General features: G+C 46.0%; 1 protein-coding gene across 4 annotated transcripts in view; it reads right to left on the bottom strand.

The window, feature by feature from the left end:
* The window catches only part of LOC145354535 (LIM domain-binding protein 1), a 122,403-nt gene that overhangs the window by 63,823 nt on the left and 36,381 nt on the right, over nt 1-22,199 (bottom strand). For 3 of the 4 annotated variants that reach the window (XM_080205980.1, XM_080205979.1, XM_080205977.1), the window contains exon 3: nt 17,765-17,933. The exons of the other annotated variant lie outside the window; for it this stretch is intronic. In XM_080205980.1, the coding sequence (XP_080062106.1) occupies nt 17,765-17,789 (25 nt within the window). In that variant the 5' untranslated portion in view covers nt 17,790-17,933. The remainder of the gene's footprint in view (nt 1-17,764; nt 17,934-22,199) is intronic. 4 annotated transcript variants of the gene reach the window in all.

The following is a 22,199-nucleotide window of genomic DNA, read 5'->3' on the forward strand; positions in this document are numbered from 1 at the left end:
ACTTCCTGACTCATGCAAATGTGCTACCGACAGTCAACTCTGCCATTTGGAGTGGACTGTAAATTGGAAAGAAAAGCAAGCCTTAGGCAGTTCACGTGGAGCCCGAGATCAGCTACAGAACTGGGTGGAGGCAGCTAATTAGTTCTCTATCAGCTAAGGATTCTGGACTGACCATGAAATATGTAAAACGTCCCAAGACATTTCACAATAATGATTATCATCTAAAATTCAAAACTGAGCTACACAAGAGATATTAGGTCAACTGACCAATAGCTTGGTTCAAGAACCAATTTGGAGGCGCAAGGCAGAGAGGTATATGGAAGGAATTACAAAGCTTAGAACCTAACCAGTTGAAGGCAAGGCTGCCGATAGCACTGAAAGTTGGTGATGCTCAAGAATTCAGGATTGGAGAAGTGTTGTTGTCATAAGAGATAACAAACTGAACCTCCACGGTTACCACTGTTTGGAATATTCAAATCACAGTCATTTTCTGAGAACATGGACTGAATTGAGAAAAGTAAATAAATAAATAAATGAGGGGGAGGGAGAGAGAACAAATGGAAACTGAAAACAGAGGAAGTTGAGAGTTCACATCAATGACCATCATTTTATTCATTTCCATGGCAACTGGTAACTAATAAGCCAGCTGTAGCTGGTTTGGTAATTAATCTCTGCCCTAAACCACAGAGTTAAAGATCCTATCAGTGCAAATAATTTCAGAGTAGAGTTGAGTTTTCCCATGTTTTTCACAACTGGTTTACAAAAAGCTTTTCTTAACTCTCCTGTGCAGGAAATGTCAAGGCCATTTGACCCAATAACCCTTCATCATTGACTAACTGCACTGACTGACTCACCGCGTTCCCCCACCCCCACCCACTCACCGCGTTCCCCCACCCACTCACCGCGTTCCCCCACCCCCACCCACTCACCGCGTTCCCCCACCCCCACCCACTCACCGCTTCCCCCACCCCCACCCACTCACCCCTTCCCCCACCCACTCACCGCGTTCCCCCACCCCCACCCACTCACCCCTTCCCCCATCCCCACCCCCACCCACTCACCACGTTCCCCCATCCCCACCCCCACCCACTCACCGCTTCCCCCACCCCCACCCACTCACCCCTTCCCCCACCCACTCACCGCGTTCCCCCACCCCCACCCACTCACCCCTTCCCCCACCCCCACCCACTCACCGCGTTCCCCCACCCACTCACCGCGTTCCCCCGCCCCCACCCACTCACCGCGTTCCCCCGCCCCCACCCACTCACCGCTTTCCCCCGCCCCCACCCACTCACCGCGTTCCCCCGCCCCCACCCACTCACCGCGTTCCCCCGCCCCCACCCACTCACCGCGTTCCCCCGCCCCCACCCACTCACCGCGTTCCCCCGCCCCCACCCACTCACCGCGTTCCCCCACCCCCACCCACTCACCGCGTTCCCCCACCCCCACCCACTCACCGCGTCCCCCGCCCCCACCCCCACCCAGTCACCACATTCCTTCAGCCCCACCCACTCACTGTTCCCACCCCCACCCACTCACCTCATTCCCCCACCGCCACCCACTCACCGCGTTCCCCCACCCACTCACCGCGTTCCCCCGCCCCCACCCACTCACCGCGTTCCCCCGCCCCCACCCACTCACCGCGTTCCCCCACCCCCACACCTCACCCCCCCCAACCCCACCTACTCACCTCACCCCCAACCCCACCTACTCACCTCACCCCCAACCCCACCTACTCACCTCACCCCCAACCCCACCTACTCACCGCATCCCCCAACTCCAGGGACCTGGATGTCTTTGTACACCAATTACTGAAAGCAAGCATGCAGGTACAGCAAGCAGCTAGACAAATTGTGTGTCAGCCTTCATTGCAAGAATATTTGCCTACAGGAGCTAGGATGTTTACTGCAGCTATAGGAGGTCTTCTTGAGACCACATCTGGAGTAGTGTGTGCAGTTTTGGTCTCCTGACCGAAGAAAAGTTATACTTGCGTAGCGGGAGTGCAGCGAAGGTTCACCAAACTGATCTGTGGGATGGCAGGATTCTCGTTGAGGAGAGATTGGGTTGACTGGGCCTGTACTCGCTGGAGTTTAGAAGAACGTGAGGGGATCTAATTGAAGCTTATAAAATTATGACAGGGCTGGATAGACTGGAAGAAGATGTTGTGCAGGATTTCACAGCCATGCTTGTCCCAAAACCACAAATCCCACCCAAGGTCAACAGGCCTTTCCATTGTCCACCCCTCGCTTGAACCAATTCCTGTGGCAGGCAGAGTGGTAAGATCCCAATCGATGTTTCTGCTGAGAGGCTGGTTATAGAACAAGGGTCACGGTCTCACGATATGGGATAGGCCATTTTGGACTCAGATGAAGACAAGCTCCTTGGATGGTTAACATGTGGAATTCTCTAACACGGAGGACTGTGCTGACCAAATCACTGAAAATATTTGAGGACATTGATTTTTAGACTCTAAATACGTCAAAGGGTATGGGGAGAGCGCAGGAGTATGGCATTGAGATAGAGGATCAGCCATGATCATATTAAATGGTGGAGCCGACTCAGAGGGTCAGATGGCCTACTCCTGTTCTTTTCTATGTTTCTCTCCATGCCGAATAATTTTAAACTTTATTAGCCTCATCCACTTCATCCTTAGCTGGAATTCCTCATGTTACGTTATTAGGACAGCACAATGGCTAACACTGCTTCTGCACAGCACCAGGGACCCAGGTTTGACTCCAGTCTTGGGTCTCTGTCCATGTGGAATGTCTCCCATGCTGCATGGGTTTCCTCCAGGTGCCCCTCCCACAGTCCAAAGATGTGCAGATTAGATGTGTCCCTCAGAGGTGTGTAGGTTAGGGGGATTAGCGAGGTAAATGCAGCAGTGGGCCTGGCTGAGATGCTCTGCCCGAGAGTTGGTGTAAACTCGATGGGCCAAATGGCCTCCTTCTGCACTGGAGGGATTCTATGATTCTATTACAGTTTTAGACATACACAGATTGAAACTGGTCTAGACAGAGTAGTTTGAGAAAAAAAATTACATTTAAAAAATGAAACAGTAAATTGCCAAATAGAAACCAAAAATATAGTAATTGAATAGTCAGCACAGGTTTCAAAAGGAAGGTCATGCCAGACCAGAATTCTTTAAATAATAACAATTAGGATGGATAAGGGTAATGCAGAGATGTAATAAACCACATGGTAGACTGATGACCAAGGTCAGAACATGTGGAGTCAGGGGACAATTGGCAGAATGGATAGCAAACTGGCTGCAAAAAATTAAAACAGAAAATGACGAAGCTAATTATTCTGCCTGGCAAAAGTTAGGAAAGCTGGGACCACTGCCATTCACAGGAATAGTTTGAACTGAGCAGTCAAAAGTATAATTTCACAATTTGTAAATGATACCAAATTGGGTTAACACAAAGATGGATTGTGACAAAATACAAGAAGGCCTCAGTAAACTCGCAGAATGGGCATATAATTGGATTATGCCCAATATATAGATAAGTGTGAGGTGATGTATTTTGTTAGGACGAGTAAAGAAGTCACATATTACTTTGATAGTGAAAGTCTAAATGGGCCTGAGAGATAGTAAATCTGGGAATCAGATTTACAGATTACAAAATGAAAAGTTTATTTATTAGTCACAAGTAGGCTTGCATTAACACTGCAACTAAGTTACTGTGAAAATCCCCTAGTTGCCACACTCTGATGCCTGCTCAGGTCAATGCACCTAACCAGCATGTCAGACTGTGGGAGGAAACTGAAGCATCCAGAGGAAAGACACAGGGAGATTGCACAGACAGCGACCCAAAGCCAGGAATCGAACCTGGGTCCCTGGCGCTCTGAGGCAGCAGTGCTAACCACTGTGCCGTCATGCCGCCCACCGTAATGATGCAGGTTAATAAGAGAAACAAACTGTTTCTTGAGTGGTAGAATTTAAAAGCTGAGAAATTACACTGAACTTGTATCAATGATCAATTGGACCACACATGGAATGCTACTGTTTAAAGCATTTATTTATTGTATTTACTGCTTTAAGAATTCTGAGGGAGTGGTTAGAAGGGAGTTGTGGGCCAACAGCTTTAAATCAGCGCCAGGTTTAAAAGGAGGCCTGGTGTAGACAGCGGGCAGCGTCGGAGCGGGCAGCAGAGTGAGAGGGCAGCAGAGTGAGCTATTAGGGCTTAATATCAAAAAGGGCTTGAGGGAAAAAAGGCCAGGTGAGTCCGTTTGAAAAAACAAGGGAAAAAAATTTTTTTTTCAAAACTACTACAGGGAATAATGGAGGGGCATGTGATGTGTGGTTTCTGTATGATGTGGGAACTGGTGGACCCCAGGGTCCATCCCAGTGACCATGTCTGCAGTAAGTGCAGGTTGCTGGAGGAGCTCCAGCTCAAGGTAGATGAGCTGGCCTCTGAGCTACAGACACTGAGGCTCATCAGGGGGAGAGAGGGTGCCATGGTCAATGGGGTGCAAGTGACATCCACCCCCCCTAGACTGGCTAACTCTAAGGGTCAGGGACAAGAGGGGGCTGCTGGGAGGAGGAAGGGGGGTGAGGAGCGGAGGAAGGAGAGTGGGGGGAGGAGGAAGGAGGGTGGGGAGCGGAGGCCTCAGCCTCTTAATCTGCACAACAGGTTTGAGGTTCTTGCTTCCAGTCTGGAAGAGGACGAGGCAGGTGAGGTTGGTGAGCAAACTGCACACGGTACAGTGATGCAGCAGGACATAGGCAAAAAGAAGGGGAAAAAGAACGTAGTAGTGATTGGGGATAGTGGGGTGAAGGGTATTGACACTGTCCTTTGTCACAATGACAAAGTGCACAGAAGGGTGTGTTGTCTGCCTGGTGCTCGGGTCCAGGATGTCGCAGCTGGGCTGCAGAGGAACCTGGAGTGGGAGGGTGAGAACCTGGTCGTTGTGGTACATGTGGGTGCCGGCGACGTAGGCAAAATGCAGACTGAGGATCTGGGGAGGGAGTATGAAAAGCTGGGAATGGAATTAAAAAGTAGAACCGACAAGGTGGTCATCTCTGGGCTACTGCCTGAACCGAGTGCAGACGGGCGTAAGGCTGACAGGATTAAGGAAGTGAATGGGTGGCTCAGGGATTGGTGTGGGAGGAATGGGTTTGCATTTATGGGGCATTGACACCAGTATTGGGGTAGGTGGGACCTGTTCGGGTGGGATGGGATTGGTCTGAACCGTGCTGGGACCAGAGTGCTGGCGAATCGAGTAAAGAGGACTGTAGACAGGGCTTTAAACTAATTAGGGGGGGGAGGGTGCGAGGGTAGGTGACGTTACGAGGTCTAAAGTTAAGGAGACGGTACAGGTAAGGGAAGAGGCCGAGGATGTCCCAATAATAGAGGGAGTAGGGGGCGTGAGTATGGTTGGTGGCGTTACGGCAAATAGGGTCCAGGTGAAGGCTGGGATGAAAGCGCTTTATCTGAATGCACGAAGCATTCGGAATAAAGTAGATGAGCTGGTGGCGCAGATCAGCACAAATGGATATGATCTGGTGGCCATTACAGAGATGTGGCTGCAAGGTGACAGGGACTGGGAGCTGAATGTACAGGGGTATCAAGTGTTTAGGAAGGATAGGCAGGAGGGAAAAGGGGGGGGCGTAGCTCTGCTGATTAAGGATAGTATCAAGGTGGTAGCAAGGGATGATATTGGAGCCAAGGAGCAGAACGTGGAATCGTTGTGGGTGGAGATTAGGAACAGCAAAGGGAGGAAGACGCTGGTGGGTGTCGTCTATAGGCCCCCGAATAATGATCTGGAGGTGGGGCGGGCTGTTAATGCGCAAATAAGTGCGGCGTGCAGGAATGGGACGGCCGTAGTTATGGGAGATTTCAATCTGCATATTGATTGGTCGACCCATGTTGGACGCGGTGGGCTCGAGGAGGAGTTCTTGGAATGCTGCCGGGATAGTTTCCTGGAACAGTGTGTGTTGGAGCCGACGAGGGAGCGAGCTATCTTCTTCACTCAAAGGGTAGTGAATCTCTGGAATTCTCTGCCCGTTGAAGTGGTGGAGGCTGCCTCGCTAAATATTTTTAAGAAGCGGGTTGATGGGTTCTTGATAAGAGAGGGGATTAAGGGTTATGGGGAGAGGGCGGGAAAGTGGAACTGAGCCACAACAGATCAGCCATGATCTTATTGAATGGCGGGGCAGGCTCGAAGGGCTAGATGGCCTACTCCTGCTCCTATTTCTTATGTTCTTATATCTTGGATCTCGTGCTATGTAATGAGGCAGGTAGAATTAGGGACCTTGCGGTGAAGGATCCTCTTGGAGACAGTGATCATTGTATGGTGGAGTTTCTGGTGCAGATGGAGGAGGAGAAAGTGGGTTCCCAGACACCCGTACTTTGTTTGAATAGAGGGGAGTACGGTAGGATGAGAGAAGAATTGGCGAATGTTGACTGGAGGAGCGCGTTGGAGGGAGGGTCTGCTGAGGAGCAGTGGAGGATCTTTAAGGAGATCTTTCTTGGTGCTCAGTGGAAATTTATTCCGATGGTCAAAAAGGACCGTAGGAGGAGAGGTAATAAGCCGTGGATAACGAAGGAGGTGAAGGAAAGAGTTAAATTAAAAGCGGAGGAATTTAGAGTAGCTAAGAGTAGTGGGCGAGAAGAGGATTGGGAGAGGTTTAAATGTCAACAAAGATTGACAAAGAAGTTGATAAAGAAGGGTAGGAGAAACTATGAAGCTGGGCTAGCGCTTAATATAAAAAAGGATAGCAAGAGTTTTTATAAATATATAAAAAGGAAGAGGCTGGCTAGGGTGAACGTTGGTCCTTTAGAGGATGAGAAAGGGGACCTAGTGGTAGGGGATGGGGATATGGCTAAGGTATTGAATAACTTTTTTGTTTCTGTCTTCACGGAGGAGGACGTGAATAATTTGCCGGGTGTTAGTGATGGAAAGGTGGTAGGACTGGAGGGTCTTAATGACATTACTGTTACTAGAGAGGCGGTGCTCGACAGACTGGAGGGGCTGATTGTGGACAAACCCCAGGACCGGATGGAATGCATCCGAGGGTTCTGAAAGAAATGGCGGAGGTGATAGTGGATGCCTTGGTGGTTATTTTCCAGACGTCGCTGGATTCCGGGGAAGTGCCGGGAGATTGGAAAACGGCTAATGTTACGCCGTTGTTTAAGAAGGGTGCCAGGCAAAAGGCGGGGAATTATAGGCCGGTTAGTTTAACGTCTGTGGTAGGTAAAATGTTAGAATCCATCATTAAGAAGGAAATTGCGAGGCATCTTGAAGGGAATTGCTTGATAGAGCAGACGCAGCACGGTTTCATTAAAGGGAAGTCATGTCTGACAAATTTACTGGAGTTCTATGAGGATGTGTCTAGGGCAGTGGATAGAGGAGAGCCGGTGGATGTGGTCTTTCTGGATTTTCAGAAGGCGTTTGACAAAGTACCTCACAAGAGGTTATTGCAGAAGGTCGAGGGACATGGAGTTGGGGGTAGGGTGTTAGCGTGGATAGAGGATTGGTTGTCAAATAGGAGGCAGAGAGTGGGGGGTCAACGGGTGCTATTCGGATTGGCGGATGGTGACTAGTGGAGTGCCCCAGGGGTCGGTGCTGGGGCCTCAGCTTTTTACCATTTATATAGATGATCTGGAGGAGGGAACCGAGTGTAGGGTGTCGAAATTTGCTGATGACACCAAGATTGGGGGAACGGCAAATTGTGCGGAGGGTGTGGAGAGTCTGCAGAAGGATCTAGATAGGCTGGGCGAATGGGCCAGGAAATGGCAAATGGAATTTAATGTTGGCAAGTGTGAGGTGGTCCACTTTGGTAGGAATAATGGTAGGAAGGACTATTACTTACGTGGCGAAAAACTGCAGCAGGCGACGGTGCAGAGGGACCTCGGGGTCCTTGTGCATGAGTCGCAAAAACCCAGCTTGCAGGTGCAGCAGGTGGTCAGGAAGGCGAATGGGATGCTGGCCTTCATAGCGAGGGGGATTGAATATAAAAGTAGGGAGGTCTTGCTGCAGCTGTATAGGGCATTGGTGAGGCCGCAGCTGGAGTACTGTGTGCAGTTTTGGGCGCCGCACCTGCGCAAAGATATTTTGGCCTTGGAGGGAGTGCAGAGGAGGTTTACTAGGCTGATACCGGAGTTGAGGGGGTTGAGCTATGAGGAGAGGCTGAATAAACTAGGCTTATACTCGTTAGAGTTTAGAAGAATGAGGGGAGATCTCATTGAGACGTATAAGATGATGAATGGGATGGATAGGATAGAGGTGGAGAGACTCTTCCCGCTCAGAAAGGACAGTAGGATGAGGGGGCACAGCCTCAAGATAAAGGGGGGGCGGTTTAGAACGGAGTTGAGGAGGAACTTCTTCACTCAAAGGGTGGTGAATCTCTGGAATTCTCTGCCCGTTGAAGCGGTGGAGGCTGCCTCGCTAAATATTTTTAAGACGCGGGTTGATGGGTTTTTGATAAGAGAGGGGATTAAGGGTTATGGGGAGAGGGCGGGAAAGTGGAACTGAGCCACGACAGATCAGCCATGATCTTATTGAATGGCGGGGCAGGCTCGAAGGGCTAGATGGCCTACTCCTGCTCCTATTTCTTATGTTCTTATGTTCTTATGTACAAACTCTCTCCAAATTCGAAAAAATGAATAAGATATTGGGGATGGTGCAGAGAAGAATCACAAAGATGATAATAGAACTGAGAGGATACAACAACAGAAAATCTTAAAAAGTGGGAACTCATTTCCCTGGAAAAGAAATGGTTTGATTGGGTGGATAAAAAGAGTGGGGTTGAAGGTGGGGAACGTCATAGATAGTCACTGATATATCCAATTAGGAATTCAGGAGAAACCTCTTCACTCAAGAGTGGTTAGAACCTGGACCTTGGCATCGCAGGAAGAAGCCAAGGTGAACAGGAAAGATGTGTTTCAGGGAAGGATATTCTCAATGGGGGAGAGTCCAGAACCAGGGGTCACAGTCTGAGGATTCAGGATAGACCATTTAGGACGGAGATGAGGAGACATTTCTTCACCCAAAGAGCGGTGAGCCTGTGGAATTCATTAACACAGGAAGTAGTTGATGCCAAAACCTTGAATGTATTCAAGAGGCGGCTGGATATAGCACTTGGGGCGAATGGGATCAAAGGTTATGGGGAGAAAAAGCAGGATTAGGCTATTGAGTTGGATGATCAACCATGATTTTAATGAATGGCAGAGCAAGCTTGAAGGGCTAAATGGCCTCCTCCTGTCCTATTTTCTGTGTTTCTATGGGAAGCTAGATAAGCACAAGAGGGAGAAAGAAATAGAGGGCATAGGCTAAGAGGAATCAGAGGAGATGTATGTAACCAGTAATTCCTTACAAACAGTATCATCTGAACAATTGGGCTGAATGGCCCATCTCTGCATTGCATACTACAGCTAATGGTCTCAAAGCTGGCACACCTACAACACAATATCAAAAGCATCAGGGAGGACCCTGGGGACTGGGAGTGGGAGGATTAAATACTAAATGGAATGGAGGGAGATTGCAAGATCAAGTGTGAATTATACAGTCAGCTTAACCAACAGAGATTCCCAAAACATATTGATGAGGCAGAACGTTCTCCACAAACCTAAGGAAAAAAATCACAACAGTTTACCTCAGCCTTCCACAATTATCTGATGATTGTGTTCAATTTTCTCAGAATCATCAAGCTTTTTCCCCCAGTTCAAGGACAGTAAGTTCTTCCTGTTACTAGGTTGTAAGAACAACTCTCAGAACAGGGTCTGACACATCAGGGTAGAATTCCAATTCTTTGCTTGCCAGCCATCTTCTACCATTCACACATCAAATTTTAAAAGCCTCGTTCTTGCACTCAAATCTCTCCATGACCTTTCCCCTCCATACCTCTGTAACTCTTCCGGCCATCCAATCCTCTGAAATCTCTCCATTTCTCTAAACCTAATCTCTTGTGCATCACCAATTTGAGTCGCTCTACCATTAATGGCTGTGTCTTCGGCTGCTGGGCCCTAACCTCAGAAATTCCCCTCAAGCATCCTTTAATACGTTCCTTAAAACTGATCGCTTTGACCAAGCTATTTGTCAGCCCTCCTCACATCTCCTCCTACTCAAGTCCAGACAGAGTCAGGAGGAGAGAAAGCTGCAGAGATAAAACAAGTTTTAGGGACAGATGTTTTCAGTTAAAATGGAATGAAAACAGATGAGAACCAGTCTTCTACTTTAACATTAAATTCGGTGCATGGTAGGAATCTATTTCACAAGAAGGTAGACTTTGGTGAGGCTGGTACTGAGCTCTATAAATCTTTAACAAAGCTGTGTGCCCTCCTGGAGTGTGTTGCGAAGGGTTGGATTACTTTTGTTAAATATCTAATGGCAGTGTGGAATTATTGATGGAGTGTGTTTTGATAAAGGGGCACTGCAGACGGACATGCCAAAGGCCTCGATTGGCCAGGGTACAAAGAGGCTCTAACACAACCTCACATCACAAAACCATTTCACTACAAGGCAATGATTGGCAGTTACTACCACTCAAGTTTCTCCACAGCTGTTATTGGGATTCAGTTCCTCCTCCTGATGTCAGCTGTGCCACAGCTCAGCGTGTAGCACTCTCGTCTCCGAATCACGAGGTTGTGAGTTCAAGTCCCACTCCAGAAACTCCAGCACATAATTCAGGTCAATGCTCCCAGTGTGGGAGTGCAGCACCATGGAGGGGCTGTCACTTACATGCGGTGTTAATCATAAAATCCCTACAGAGCAGAAGAGGCCATTCGGCCCACTGATTTTTCAGCAACTCTCTGACAGAGTATCTCAACCAGACTCTCTCCCCTGCCCTATCCCATAACTCCATAAACTCATGAATTAGGAGCAGAAATAGGCCTCAAGCCTTTTCCACCATTCATTAAGAATATAGCTGATTAGATTGAGGCCTCAACACCTGGTGGAATGGGACACCAGGAAAAATTGAATTAGCAAGTTAAATATTTTTGTCCTTAACTTGTATCTTAAGTGTTTTTTTGTGGTTTAAAGTTAAATCTGCAACCGCTGGTGTTTAGTAGATTTATTGAGGTGAGTGAGTGTTTGTTTCAGTGTTAGAGTATGCGAGCAGAAAGTTTGCAAGTAACTTCCAGCCCAGGGAGACAGATTACCCCAGATTCTTACACTGCATTAAGATGGCTCTTCATCAAATCTTTCGCTTCCCCTTTCCCTGCCTTGCCTTCTCTCCAAAGGGAAGTACTGCATTATTTGCACTGAGTGAGTTACAGTGTGTGCATGCATGGGTACACACCAACATTACAGGGCACATATCCAACTGTTTTTCTTGCATTGCTCACAAACAGGGAGACTAGCCAAAGCAAGTCCACATACAGCTGTGTGTGTACATGTATACCTGCCTATGTGCCTACATGCACTGCATTGTGCCTATATTTATGTGGGCATGAATGAAGAGTGTGTATGAGTGTGCACAGGAGCATGCATGTCAGTGTGAGCATATTATTCTGTATGCTTTTGTGCTTGTGGGTGTGTGTGCTTATTTGTGTACATATGAATATTCTGCCATCTACTGGACAGTTTTAGAAGTTTCAGCCAGGTTAACTGCTGAAGGGTGATAAATGACACACATATATTAAGGCCTGTTCTAACTGCCTGTGATTAACATTAACCCCGAATGCGATTTAGAGGGACAAATGGAAAGAGAATTCGGCCACAAGCTCTACCTATTTTCATCATGCATCAAGCTGCCCAATCAGCAATTCTTGAGAGGATTACTGGAGGCTGCTCTGTAAATTGCCAAGGATTGTTTACAAGCTTTTACAGCTTTTTTGTGGGATCACTTCTACTGTAAGCGCCCCTGATTAGGATTGGGGTGGAGGGCAGGGGGATGCAGGTTGACAGGGAGGCACAGGGAAGTTGAGCCAGGATGTTGCTCTCGATTGAGATCCAGAGGACGGGGTCCTGCTGGGTTAGAAAATCCTCCTCTGCCTCCAATAGTCAGCCTGCAGCCCCCCTCACCATCATGTACCAGGTATAACCACACCATCTTTAGAGTGGAATATCCAGAGCAAGACCAGGGAAGGAGGGAATGGGAGAGAAGAAAAAAGATAAGAAGGGTTCATTTAAAAAAGGATATCAGGGAAAGTATATATAAATATGTTCAAAGCACTTAAAACAAGTCGTACCTTGGCTGAAATGTATTAAGTTGAAGTTTAAATCTCCTTTATAAAATTCTAATAACATTTTTCAAGTTGTTACATTGGGCCCATTATGCACTGGGAGCTGCTTGTTGAAGTAATGCTGGCATCAAACTTGTCACTTCAAAAGTAATGAGTTGGATGAGCGATTGATTATTTTGTTAATTCTCAGTATGTATGTCCATGGTAAAGGTCAATATTTATTGTCTCTTTAGAGACGAAACACAGTGCTGCATAAACGTACTGTGTGTCGGCAGAGAGACACCTTTTTTAGTTTTTGTCCTAAATTTGTTTTGTTGCACTTTGTCAATTGCTGTTCTATAATGTAATTGGCTGCTCTAGCTTTGTAAGGCCACAACATCAACTTGGTATTCAACCATGTAAGACATCACAACCAAACCTGGGCCTATCCCAGAATCAGACAGTACCACGTGAAAGAGCTGTTTAATTTAATACACTTCCTGTTCTTTCCCATATGTTTGCAAATTAGTCCTCTTTAAGGGGACTCTTCACTTCTTACCCAATGCATGCGCACGCACACACCATGAGAAGTCCATCTCTTCTCTATTCAGGAGTAGCTCAAATCAATGAGGAGCTCAAAACTCTCACTCTGACAATTTAGTAAGCATCAAATGAATATAGCAAATGAGATGAATAGATTTCATTTTTTTGTTGGTACCTAAATTGCCCAAGGCTTTTAAAAAATTTCTTGCAATCCCATGTATAATGTCTTTGTCTTTCCAAAAACCAGCTCTGCAGTTCCTGGGCTAACCAGATTTGGCCGGAGTTCTTTCTGATACAGACTTTCGCCCTGCTATGACTGTTACAAGTTAAAAAGGCATTAAATTAGAAAAAACTACCACCAGTAACAGTGACAGCAGGAGAAACACCGGGAGCCCCTCGCGAAGGATGTGATGAAAAGTCAAGGGAAGTGTTGTTGGGCACAGTGTTGGTATTTTACATCTTCTATATACAATCAGGGCATCACTGCTCCTTGAAGACTCACTTCTCGCAGCCCCTCAAAGGAAGGAAGACCTCTCTCTTTGAAGAATAAACAGCTAAAAACAGGAATGCCTCAGATACCAACCAAAGGGATTCCATGTACTGAGTTAACTAATCCAAATTGGGATGGTATCCTTCATGGCCACCTGTGAGGACAGATAGGACCTCAGATTAATATCTCACCCTAAAAACAGCATCTCCAAACAGTGCTGCACTCCCTCAGTACTGGACTGTGTGTGTCAGCCTGGATTATGCGTTCAGGTTTCTGGAGTGCGACTTAAACCCACAATGATCTAAATCAGGGACAAGTGTGCCATGGCTGACAATTGCTTTCCAAGCTCACACATAAAAATTTGGAGCTTTTCGCAGAATCCCTACAGTGCAGAAGAGGCAGTTCAGCCCATTATGTCTACACTGACTCTGTGACAGAATATCTTACCCAGGCCCTTCCACCTATTCCTGTAACTCCGCACATTTCCCATTGCCAATCCACCTACTCTGCACGTCTTTGGACTGTGGGAGGAAACCGAAGGACCCAGAGGAAACCCACGCAGACACGAGGAGAACATGCAAACTCCACACAGACAGTGACCCGAGCCAAAATTGAACCCGGAGGCAGCAGTGCTAACCACACTGCCAGCATGCTGCTTTTACTTCAGGATGTCCAACATCCATATCAGTTGGTCTTCATCTCATGAACGGTTACCTATATAAAGAAGTGGAGAGCACTACTGAAATCATACCACAAGGATAATTGCCATCCAGGAGTAAAAGGGTTAGGGTGATAAAAAATAAAATCTAAGAACAGCCTGGACTGGGACACTCTGAGGTATCTCGGTGTGAGGAACAGAGAAAATGTCATGTTTTTAACAACATTAAAATGTAATAACATATAGCTCAATCTCATCAGCCTCCTCCCCTATTGAAGTTGTATTTCTACTTTATTCATTTATAGATGTGGACATCGCCGGCAAGGCCAGCATTTAATGCCCGTTCTTAATTGTTCTTGAAAACACAGTGGATGAGCTGCCTTCTGAAGACGACTGCGTGTCTCACTCGGCCATTTCAGAAGGCAGCTAAGAGGCAACCACATTGTTTTGGGCTTGGAGTCACATATAGTTCAGTCTAGATAAGGATGGCAGATGTCCTTCCCTAAAGAACACCAGTGAGGTGTATGAGGTTTTCAAACAAGAATCCAGTAGTTTCACAGGCATCAGATTTGTTTAATTATTTGACCTTAAATTTCTCCATATGCTGTGGTGGGATTTGAACTCATGTCCTCGAAAGCTTATGAGTTTACTATCAAATAAATCGGTTGGACTTAAACCTGGTGTTGTCAGACTTCTTACTGTGTTTACCCCAGTCCAACGCCGGCATCTCCACATCATTACTGCGCAGCATACAGCATCTGATAAAATATCTCTGTTGGCTTTGCATCTTCCACAACTCCAGCCGCTAAATTATGTTCATTCTATCTGCTCACCCAATCATCATCAACCTCCAGTGGCTCCCAACCCTCAATATTTTAAATACAATGGCCTCATCCCACCCAGCAGAGTCAAAATCCTGGAACTAACAGAAACGTAGGAACCCCATCACGACACACACTGCAGGGGTTCATGAAATCCCACCAATACCTTCTCAAGGACAACTAACAATGGGAAATAAATGCCAGTCTTGCTACATTCCAAGAATGACCTTGGAAAATGAAGTTACCTCCCGCACCCTTAATTCCTCTGGATCCAATCTTCTGTTATATTCTCCCACCCTGCTCCCCAACCCTGGTAACTTGGGATTTGTCCATTTTTACATACCCTGCTGGTACTAGTCACGAGTCAATCAGATGATACAGTCCATAAGTATCCTATCTTGCCCCGATTTTCTTTTCCCAATACCTTTAATACTGACTAACAGCTCTCATCCTGGGAATGCCTTGGTTTTTGCATTCACATCCCTATCTTTGTAACTTGCTCCATCAGTACAAATCTCTGAGATCGCTGTGGTCCTCCAGATCTGGCCTCTCTTCTGCATCCCTCATTTTCACTGCTGCACCCCAATGACTGTGCTTTCAGCTGCCAAGGTTCTAGCCTATGGAATTCCCTCCCTCAACTTCCCTGCAGTTTCAACATACTCTCCCTCCTCCTTCAAGATGCTTTTTAAAACCTATCACTTTGAGCATCTTTTTGCCTTTTCTAATATCTCTTTATATTGCTCACTGTCAAATTTTATTATCAAGTTACATCGATGTAAGCTTGGAAACAGGCCCATTGGGCTGAATGGCCTATGTCAGCATTTAAGCTCCATACATGGCCGTCCTTTATCCAATCCTACCAACACATCCTTCTGCTCCTTTCTCCCTCAATGTTTATTTACTTCCCCTTAAATGCATCAATGCCATTCACTCCTGGTGGTAGCAAGCTCCACATTCTCACCACTCTCTGGGGGAAGGTGGTTTCTTCTGGATTCCCTATTGGAATAATTAGTGACATTATATTTATGCTCCTTAGTTTTTGACCCCCTAAATATGGAAATTTTTCTCTACATCTATCCTGTCAAACCTATACTCTTTCAGTTGTGGCATCATTCTTCTGATTCTCTTTTTGTACCTTTTTTAGTGTCTCAGTATTCCTTTTTAACATAAAGTGTGGAACTGAGTCCAGTAATGTCCCTGTGAAGTTTAAGATGCTACACACATGCAGCCAGGGGCGGCAGGTTTCCATCTCTGAAGGACACAGCTATTGGCTTCTTTAACAACAATTCAGCAGCTTTCATTTCCATTCTATCTGGTGGCAGTCCATGAATTATCAGAATTATTCTTAATTCACTTTCACCACTTTCAGAAGTGCATTTTAAATTTAGGATTGCCATAATCACGTGGCTGATGAATCCAGTCGTCCATCTCGACTCTCTGGCAACTCTATTCAAAGTCCTCCTCTCCACTAGTATCAACTGTGGTCCAATGGGTAACACTCCTGTCTCTGAGTCAGAGGTTGTGAGTTCAAGCCTGCCTGCAGAGACTTGAGCACGTAATCTAGTCTGACATTCCCAGTACAGCACTGAGGGAGTACTGCAGTGTCAGAGGTGTTATTTCTCAAGTAGGTTGTTAAACAAAACCCCATCTTTCCAGACAGGATGAAAAAGATCCCAAAGCACTATTATGAAGCTGGTATCCTGGTCAATATTACCACTCAATTAACACCACTACAAAACAGATTATCAGTTCATTATCACCTTATTGTTCATGGGAGCATCTGTATGCAAATGGGCTGCTGAATTGTTAAATTAACAAAAATAATTACATTGTAAAAGTATTGAGTTGGCTGCAAAGTGTTTTGGGACATACTAGGGGCCTGAAAGGCACTATCAAAATGCAAGTTCTTAATTACAAACATCCTCATATGCCTCTTTTTGACCAATATACAATACCCCTCCAAATTCCCTAACCAGGGCTCAGAATCCATTCTCTTATTCCATCTGATCCATCCTGTGAAGACCCTTGGAATATTTTGTACTTTAGAAAAAGAAACAAAAAAACTTTCCTTTATAGAGCCTTTCATGTCGCAAAATGTTCCAAGGTGCTTCCCACAAGGAGATATTAGGACAGATGACTGAAAGCTTGCTCAAAGAGCTTGGTTTTAGGGAGCATCTTAAAAGAAGAGAAAGATGTGGAGATGTTGCTTACGGCCAGCAGATGAAAGCACGGTCTTCAAACGTGGGGAACGAAGGAACTTAGAGATGTGCAAGAGATCAGAGTTGGAGGAGTACAGATAACTCAGAGGGTTGTGGGTTGCAGGAGATTACAGTGCTAATGAGGGGGTGAGGCCAAGGAAGCAGTTGAGAACAAGGTTGGGCAGTAAAGCAGGTTTACTCCTTCACCAGCTCAGGGTCTTTGAATACAGCAGTAAGACTCTCGGCAGACAGGGAACCAGACCTGGAATGTTCTTCGATAGGACATGGCGCAACACCGCAAACACCCGTGGTGTGCAAGCTCATGTAAATCTCTGGGTCCTGCCCAGCCACAAACACACCTTTCGTTACAAAAACCGCAGAGTGTTTTACAAAAAAACAAAAAGGGTAAATAAATATCTGCGCTATTTATTGGAATCAGATGACGAGTAGACATCATAGTTACAAAAGCGAACGAAAATTACCAGTCACGTGACGCACTTTTACGTAAGCAAGTGTAAAAGTTTACAGATGACGTGACTGCTGGAGGAAATTCTAAATTCTGCACTTTAAAAATATTTTACAAGATTACTAAATACGCAATAACCACAAGTGCAACATACACGTGTGTGTGTATGTGTGTCTGTGTGTGTACGTCTATGTGTGTGTATGCATAGAAATCTAAAATAAAACATTCATCATACATCATTTTGTTACACTGCGTGTGCTATTGCAGGAAAAAAAATCCCCGCAGATCAAATCTAAAATGGTTCAACCACAAAAAAAACACATTAAGGTTCTTTTTCCCTCTCTCTGCTTCCACAGCTATGTCTGAACTGAAATAATGTGGAGCCACAGGCCTCAGCCCAGCCCCACATAAACCACACATTTCCACATCAATAAAGTTAATTGGTTAGCCATTAGTTACTGGAGTATACTGTACTCACCAGGACATGAGCAACCTCCTGACATTTTTCACATCTCTGAACTCCCTTCCTATATGTATATATGTTTTTTTTATCCTTTTTTTCCCCCTTCTGGTTGCAACAAGCAGACAGCACAGCCTCTCTCTACTTCATGGTGTCCTGTATGTGTTGATGTCACGTACTGAAATCTCTGGGTAGGAGAAAAAAAAAGAGAGAGAGGGACCATCAGAGAAACAGGAAGCAGAAATTATTCGTCCCTGAAAGGCGGAATGCCTCTACTCATTAATATGCAAATACTAAATTCAGTGGGTGGAGTGTGTGTCTGGCAGGGTAACCCAGGAAACAAGAGATGGCAAAGCAACAACAAGCATGTGACCCAGATTTTCTCTCTCGCTCTCTCTAAAAAGGTTGTTAAGGTTGTTCTCTACATCGAAAAAACCCTGCTCCCAAATTCCTTTCACCATCCATCACTGCCCTTTCAACAAGGAGAAACCGTAGCCTCTTTCAGCTAGATCAGTGGTGTTTATTCATCGAATAGAAGTCATTCACCTTCCCCCTCTCTACCCTGCTCCTCCTCTCCCTCTCACCTCTCCCCCACTACTAGTCCAGGATCTGGGAGATGAGAATGTTAACCCTTTCTGAACCATAGTCCCAAATAAATAAAAAACAAACATTTTTGTTTTACACTTTGCTACATTCAGAGGTCATACGAGACAAATTCAGCAAATGAGTGTACTGCCCACTGGTGTGCTGACAATAACAGGCTGCAAAGTCCCACCTTTGATATCCTGGATTGAGTTAATTAATGAAGGGCTTCCTTTAGTGGGATAAGCGGAAGAGAAACTAGCCTGTGCTGCTGTTCCTTGGGGTTGCAAACGCTCCAGGCTCACCCTGGAATTCCCTTGAATTTAAGATTAATCTCCAGTTCACTGCCACAAGCAAAGCCCAAGAGAAAAGTTAGAAGGATCTAAATAATAGCCAAATTTTTTTCAACATTTTTGTGAATTTATTAAAATCTTGGAGGGTGTGGGTGATAGAGGCTGTTTGACAGTCTATCAACTGAAAAAAAAGTCTGTTCACCTTTGATTGGTTATGGAATGGGGTGCACTGTGAAGATGGGGGATATATCAATAACAGGAATTTGTTGGGCGGGTGGGAGGTGGGGTGGAGGCAAGTTGGTTTCAGGCAGGAGGTCACATGGTGAAACCCTGCAGGATTGTGTCGAATCACAGTTGGAAACTAGTAAGTCAGCGAAATGCCATTTTCCCATCACCAATACCAACAGAAATGGCTGCAGATGTGACCTACGGTCAGGTCATTTTCACCTCGGGACCTACAACCATGGCCTGGGTAAAGTTACAGGTTTAAAAAAAAAAACACTGACTGCTTCCCACTGGGTGAGACTCTCTTGCTCAATAAGGCAGTTCATACTCTGCAAAGCCCATAGCGAGGGTTCTATTGATGACGCCCCATGGACTCCAAGGCCATCACAGCATCCCCCCTGCCTTAGCTCTGCGTCACTCCCAGCAACCCCACTGTGGGCAGGCCTTTCCATTGCTTGGTGGGAGGCTGGGCTGGGTCAAGTGGTGTAAACCAAACAGGGGACCTTCTCTTCTTAAGGGAAGGTCGCAGGATTACTGATGCAGGTTCCTCTTCAGGTTCCACTTCAGCCCGGAGACTCCATCTCCAACTCCATAGATTCACTATCCAGAGGGGTCATCATGGCGTCAGCTTTAAGCTGAGGGCTGGCACTAGCTGTCACCCATGGCTGGTGGTGGGGACTGCTCGAGCAGGGACTCTCAGCTGCTGAGGTGGTCCAAATGCTTCTGTGTGTTTTACCCTGAACTCTGACCTTGCAAAATTCTGGTCCCACTTTCTCCATAATGATTGCACGGACTCATCTGGAACCATCCCTGAAGTTCCTTAGATGAACCAGATCACCCATTGCAAATATTCTTTCAGTCCTCATGGAATCAAAGGCTTTTTTTTTGGTTTTCCTGTTGGGACTCCACCTTCCTCGCCAAGTTTGGGAATAACTGGCACAAACTAGTACAAAGTCATCGTCCTATTAACAGCTGGGCTGGAGCCACACCTGGTGTTTTGTGGAATGTGGTCCTATAATTGAACAAAAAAATCGTGCTTACTTCCCATGGACACCACTGATTGCTTCCTCATACCATTTTTGAAGGTTTGAACCACCCGTTCTGCCAGTCCATTTGATGATGGGTGATGAGGTGTGATCTGGATGTGTCAGACACCACTGGAGAGCACAGAGTTCTGGAAATTACCCCTAGAAAAGGCCATGCCATTATAGGAAACAAGGACTTCCGTTTTCCATGTACACTGAAGCTTTGTCATAATTTCTCAATTATAGTCTGAGAAGTCGTGGAGTCCATGCAGTGCACCTCAAACACGTTGGATTGTGCGTCCATCGTGATTAAAAACATGGAACCCATAAGGGGGCAGACAAAGTTTATATGTAGACATACCCCTGGCCTGCCCGGCCACTCCCAATGGGCTTAGGGAGGCTAAAGTTGGAGGTGTTTTATTTTCCTGGCACAGGTCACATCACTTCACCAAGTCTGTGATGTCAGAGTCAAAACTGGGCCACCAGATGGAACGCCTAGCCTGCATCTTTGATTTTGATACTCCTGGGTGGCCATTATATAATTCCATTCATATTGGACAATTACTCAGGACCCTCAAAGAATGATCCTGTCCTCAACACTAAGTTCAGATTTCTTAACGAGGTTGGGTTTCGTTGCTTCGGAGGGTCATCCCTGGAATCCACCGTATAGGATCATGTGCCTTATTTTGGATAAGATTGGTCTTTTTAAGGTCCAGGCTTTAATCTGCCATGCTGACACTGGCAAGGTCTCTAAAAAGTTCAGAATCGTCACAACCTCATTCAATGTTGGTAAAGGAGCCAGGTTTGTGGGCAATGGAAGACAACTCAGTGCATCAACACTACCTATCTGGGTTCCAGGGTGGTATTCTACAAGATATTTGTAGGCCAGCAATTAAAAGACCCAGCATTATATCTGAGGGCAGGCGATGGGGGAGTTCCTTGTCCTTTTTGAAAAGGACCAGTAAGGTTTTATGGTCAGTAACTATAAACAAAGTCCACCACAGACATGTTGATGGAACTTCTTCACACCAAATACAACCACAACACTTCCCTCTCAATTTGAGAACATCTTCACTCTGCATCTGAAAGGGACCTGGAGGTACATGCGATGGGCTTTCGTCCTGTCTTCCCAACAACGTGACAGCATCGCATCAACCCATTACAGAGAAACGTTAGAGGTTAAAACAATTTCTTTCTTGAAATGGACTAGTATGTTAGGTCACAATACCTGACATTTAATTTTAAAAAAAGCCTCTGCGTGCACTGCTTCCCAGGACTATCCCTGGTGTTTTCGACAATGCAAGGAGGCCAGCATGGAAACCAAATTAGAACATAAGAACATAAGAAATAGAAATTTTCCTTAATACTTGACTAATCTCAGGAATGGTCCCTTGGGGTTGGAGCTTCCTTGGGATTGGAGCTTCTTTGATGGTCTTTACTTATTCTCTACTGGTATAGACCCTTGCCACCTACTCAGTAGCCTAAATAGCTTACTTGAAAAGCACATTTCTCCCTTTTCAAGAGAACTCCTGTTCTGGAAAATCTTTGCAAGACTTCTTCTAGATTGGCCAGGTGTTCCTGTTCTGAAGCCCCCATGACCTAAGCATCATCTAAGTATATTGCTTGAGTAGCCCTTGAAGGATGTTCTCCATTACTCTTTGGAAGATGGCACATGCTGACAAGGCCTCAAAGGGCAAATGGGTATATTTATAGAGTCCCTTATGTGTGTTAATTCTCATGTATTTCCAGGAGGACTCATCCAATTCAAGCTGAAGATGGACATGGTTCATGTCCAGCTTGGAGAACGTCTTGCCACCTGTTAACTTATCATACAAATAGGCATGGGCTACCTATCAAGTTTGGAGATCCGACTGACTGATAGTTTACAGCCCCCACAAAGACAAACTGATTTACTGGGCTTAAGGACAGGGACTACAGGCAAACTGCATAGGCCTTATTACAACCAAGCTTTCAATGCACTCCAATTCAGTTTCCACCTTCTCCAGCAGGGGGCAAAGGACTAGTCTGGCTCCAAAATACTTAGGTGTAGCATCGGGGTTTACTTTTCCCAGGTCCTCCAGAAAAATTCCAGGGTATAAACTAATACCTTCATAGCATTCTCTCCATGCCTAGCCTGAAGATCTCCAACCAGTTCAACCAGATCTGCTAGAGCTAATTGCTCCCCAAAAGATTTGGTCCGTGCTCCCTGTACAACGAGTGGGAGACAAGCCAATATAAATTACTGGGGTCATTGTGATACCTTCTATTTGTAAAAGTTCCTCCATGTAGGTGGCTAATCTGGTCTTCGTGTCTTCCAACCTCAGGAGT

Source organism: Carcharhinus amblyrhynchos, chromosome 17, assembly GCF_965287045.1.
Source record: "Carcharhinus amblyrhynchos chromosome 17, sCarAmb.v2.hapA, whole genome shotgun sequence".
Classification (NCBI taxonomy): Eukaryota; Metazoa; Chordata; class Chondrichthyes; order Carcharhiniformes; family Carcharhinidae; genus Carcharhinus; species Carcharhinus amblyrhynchos.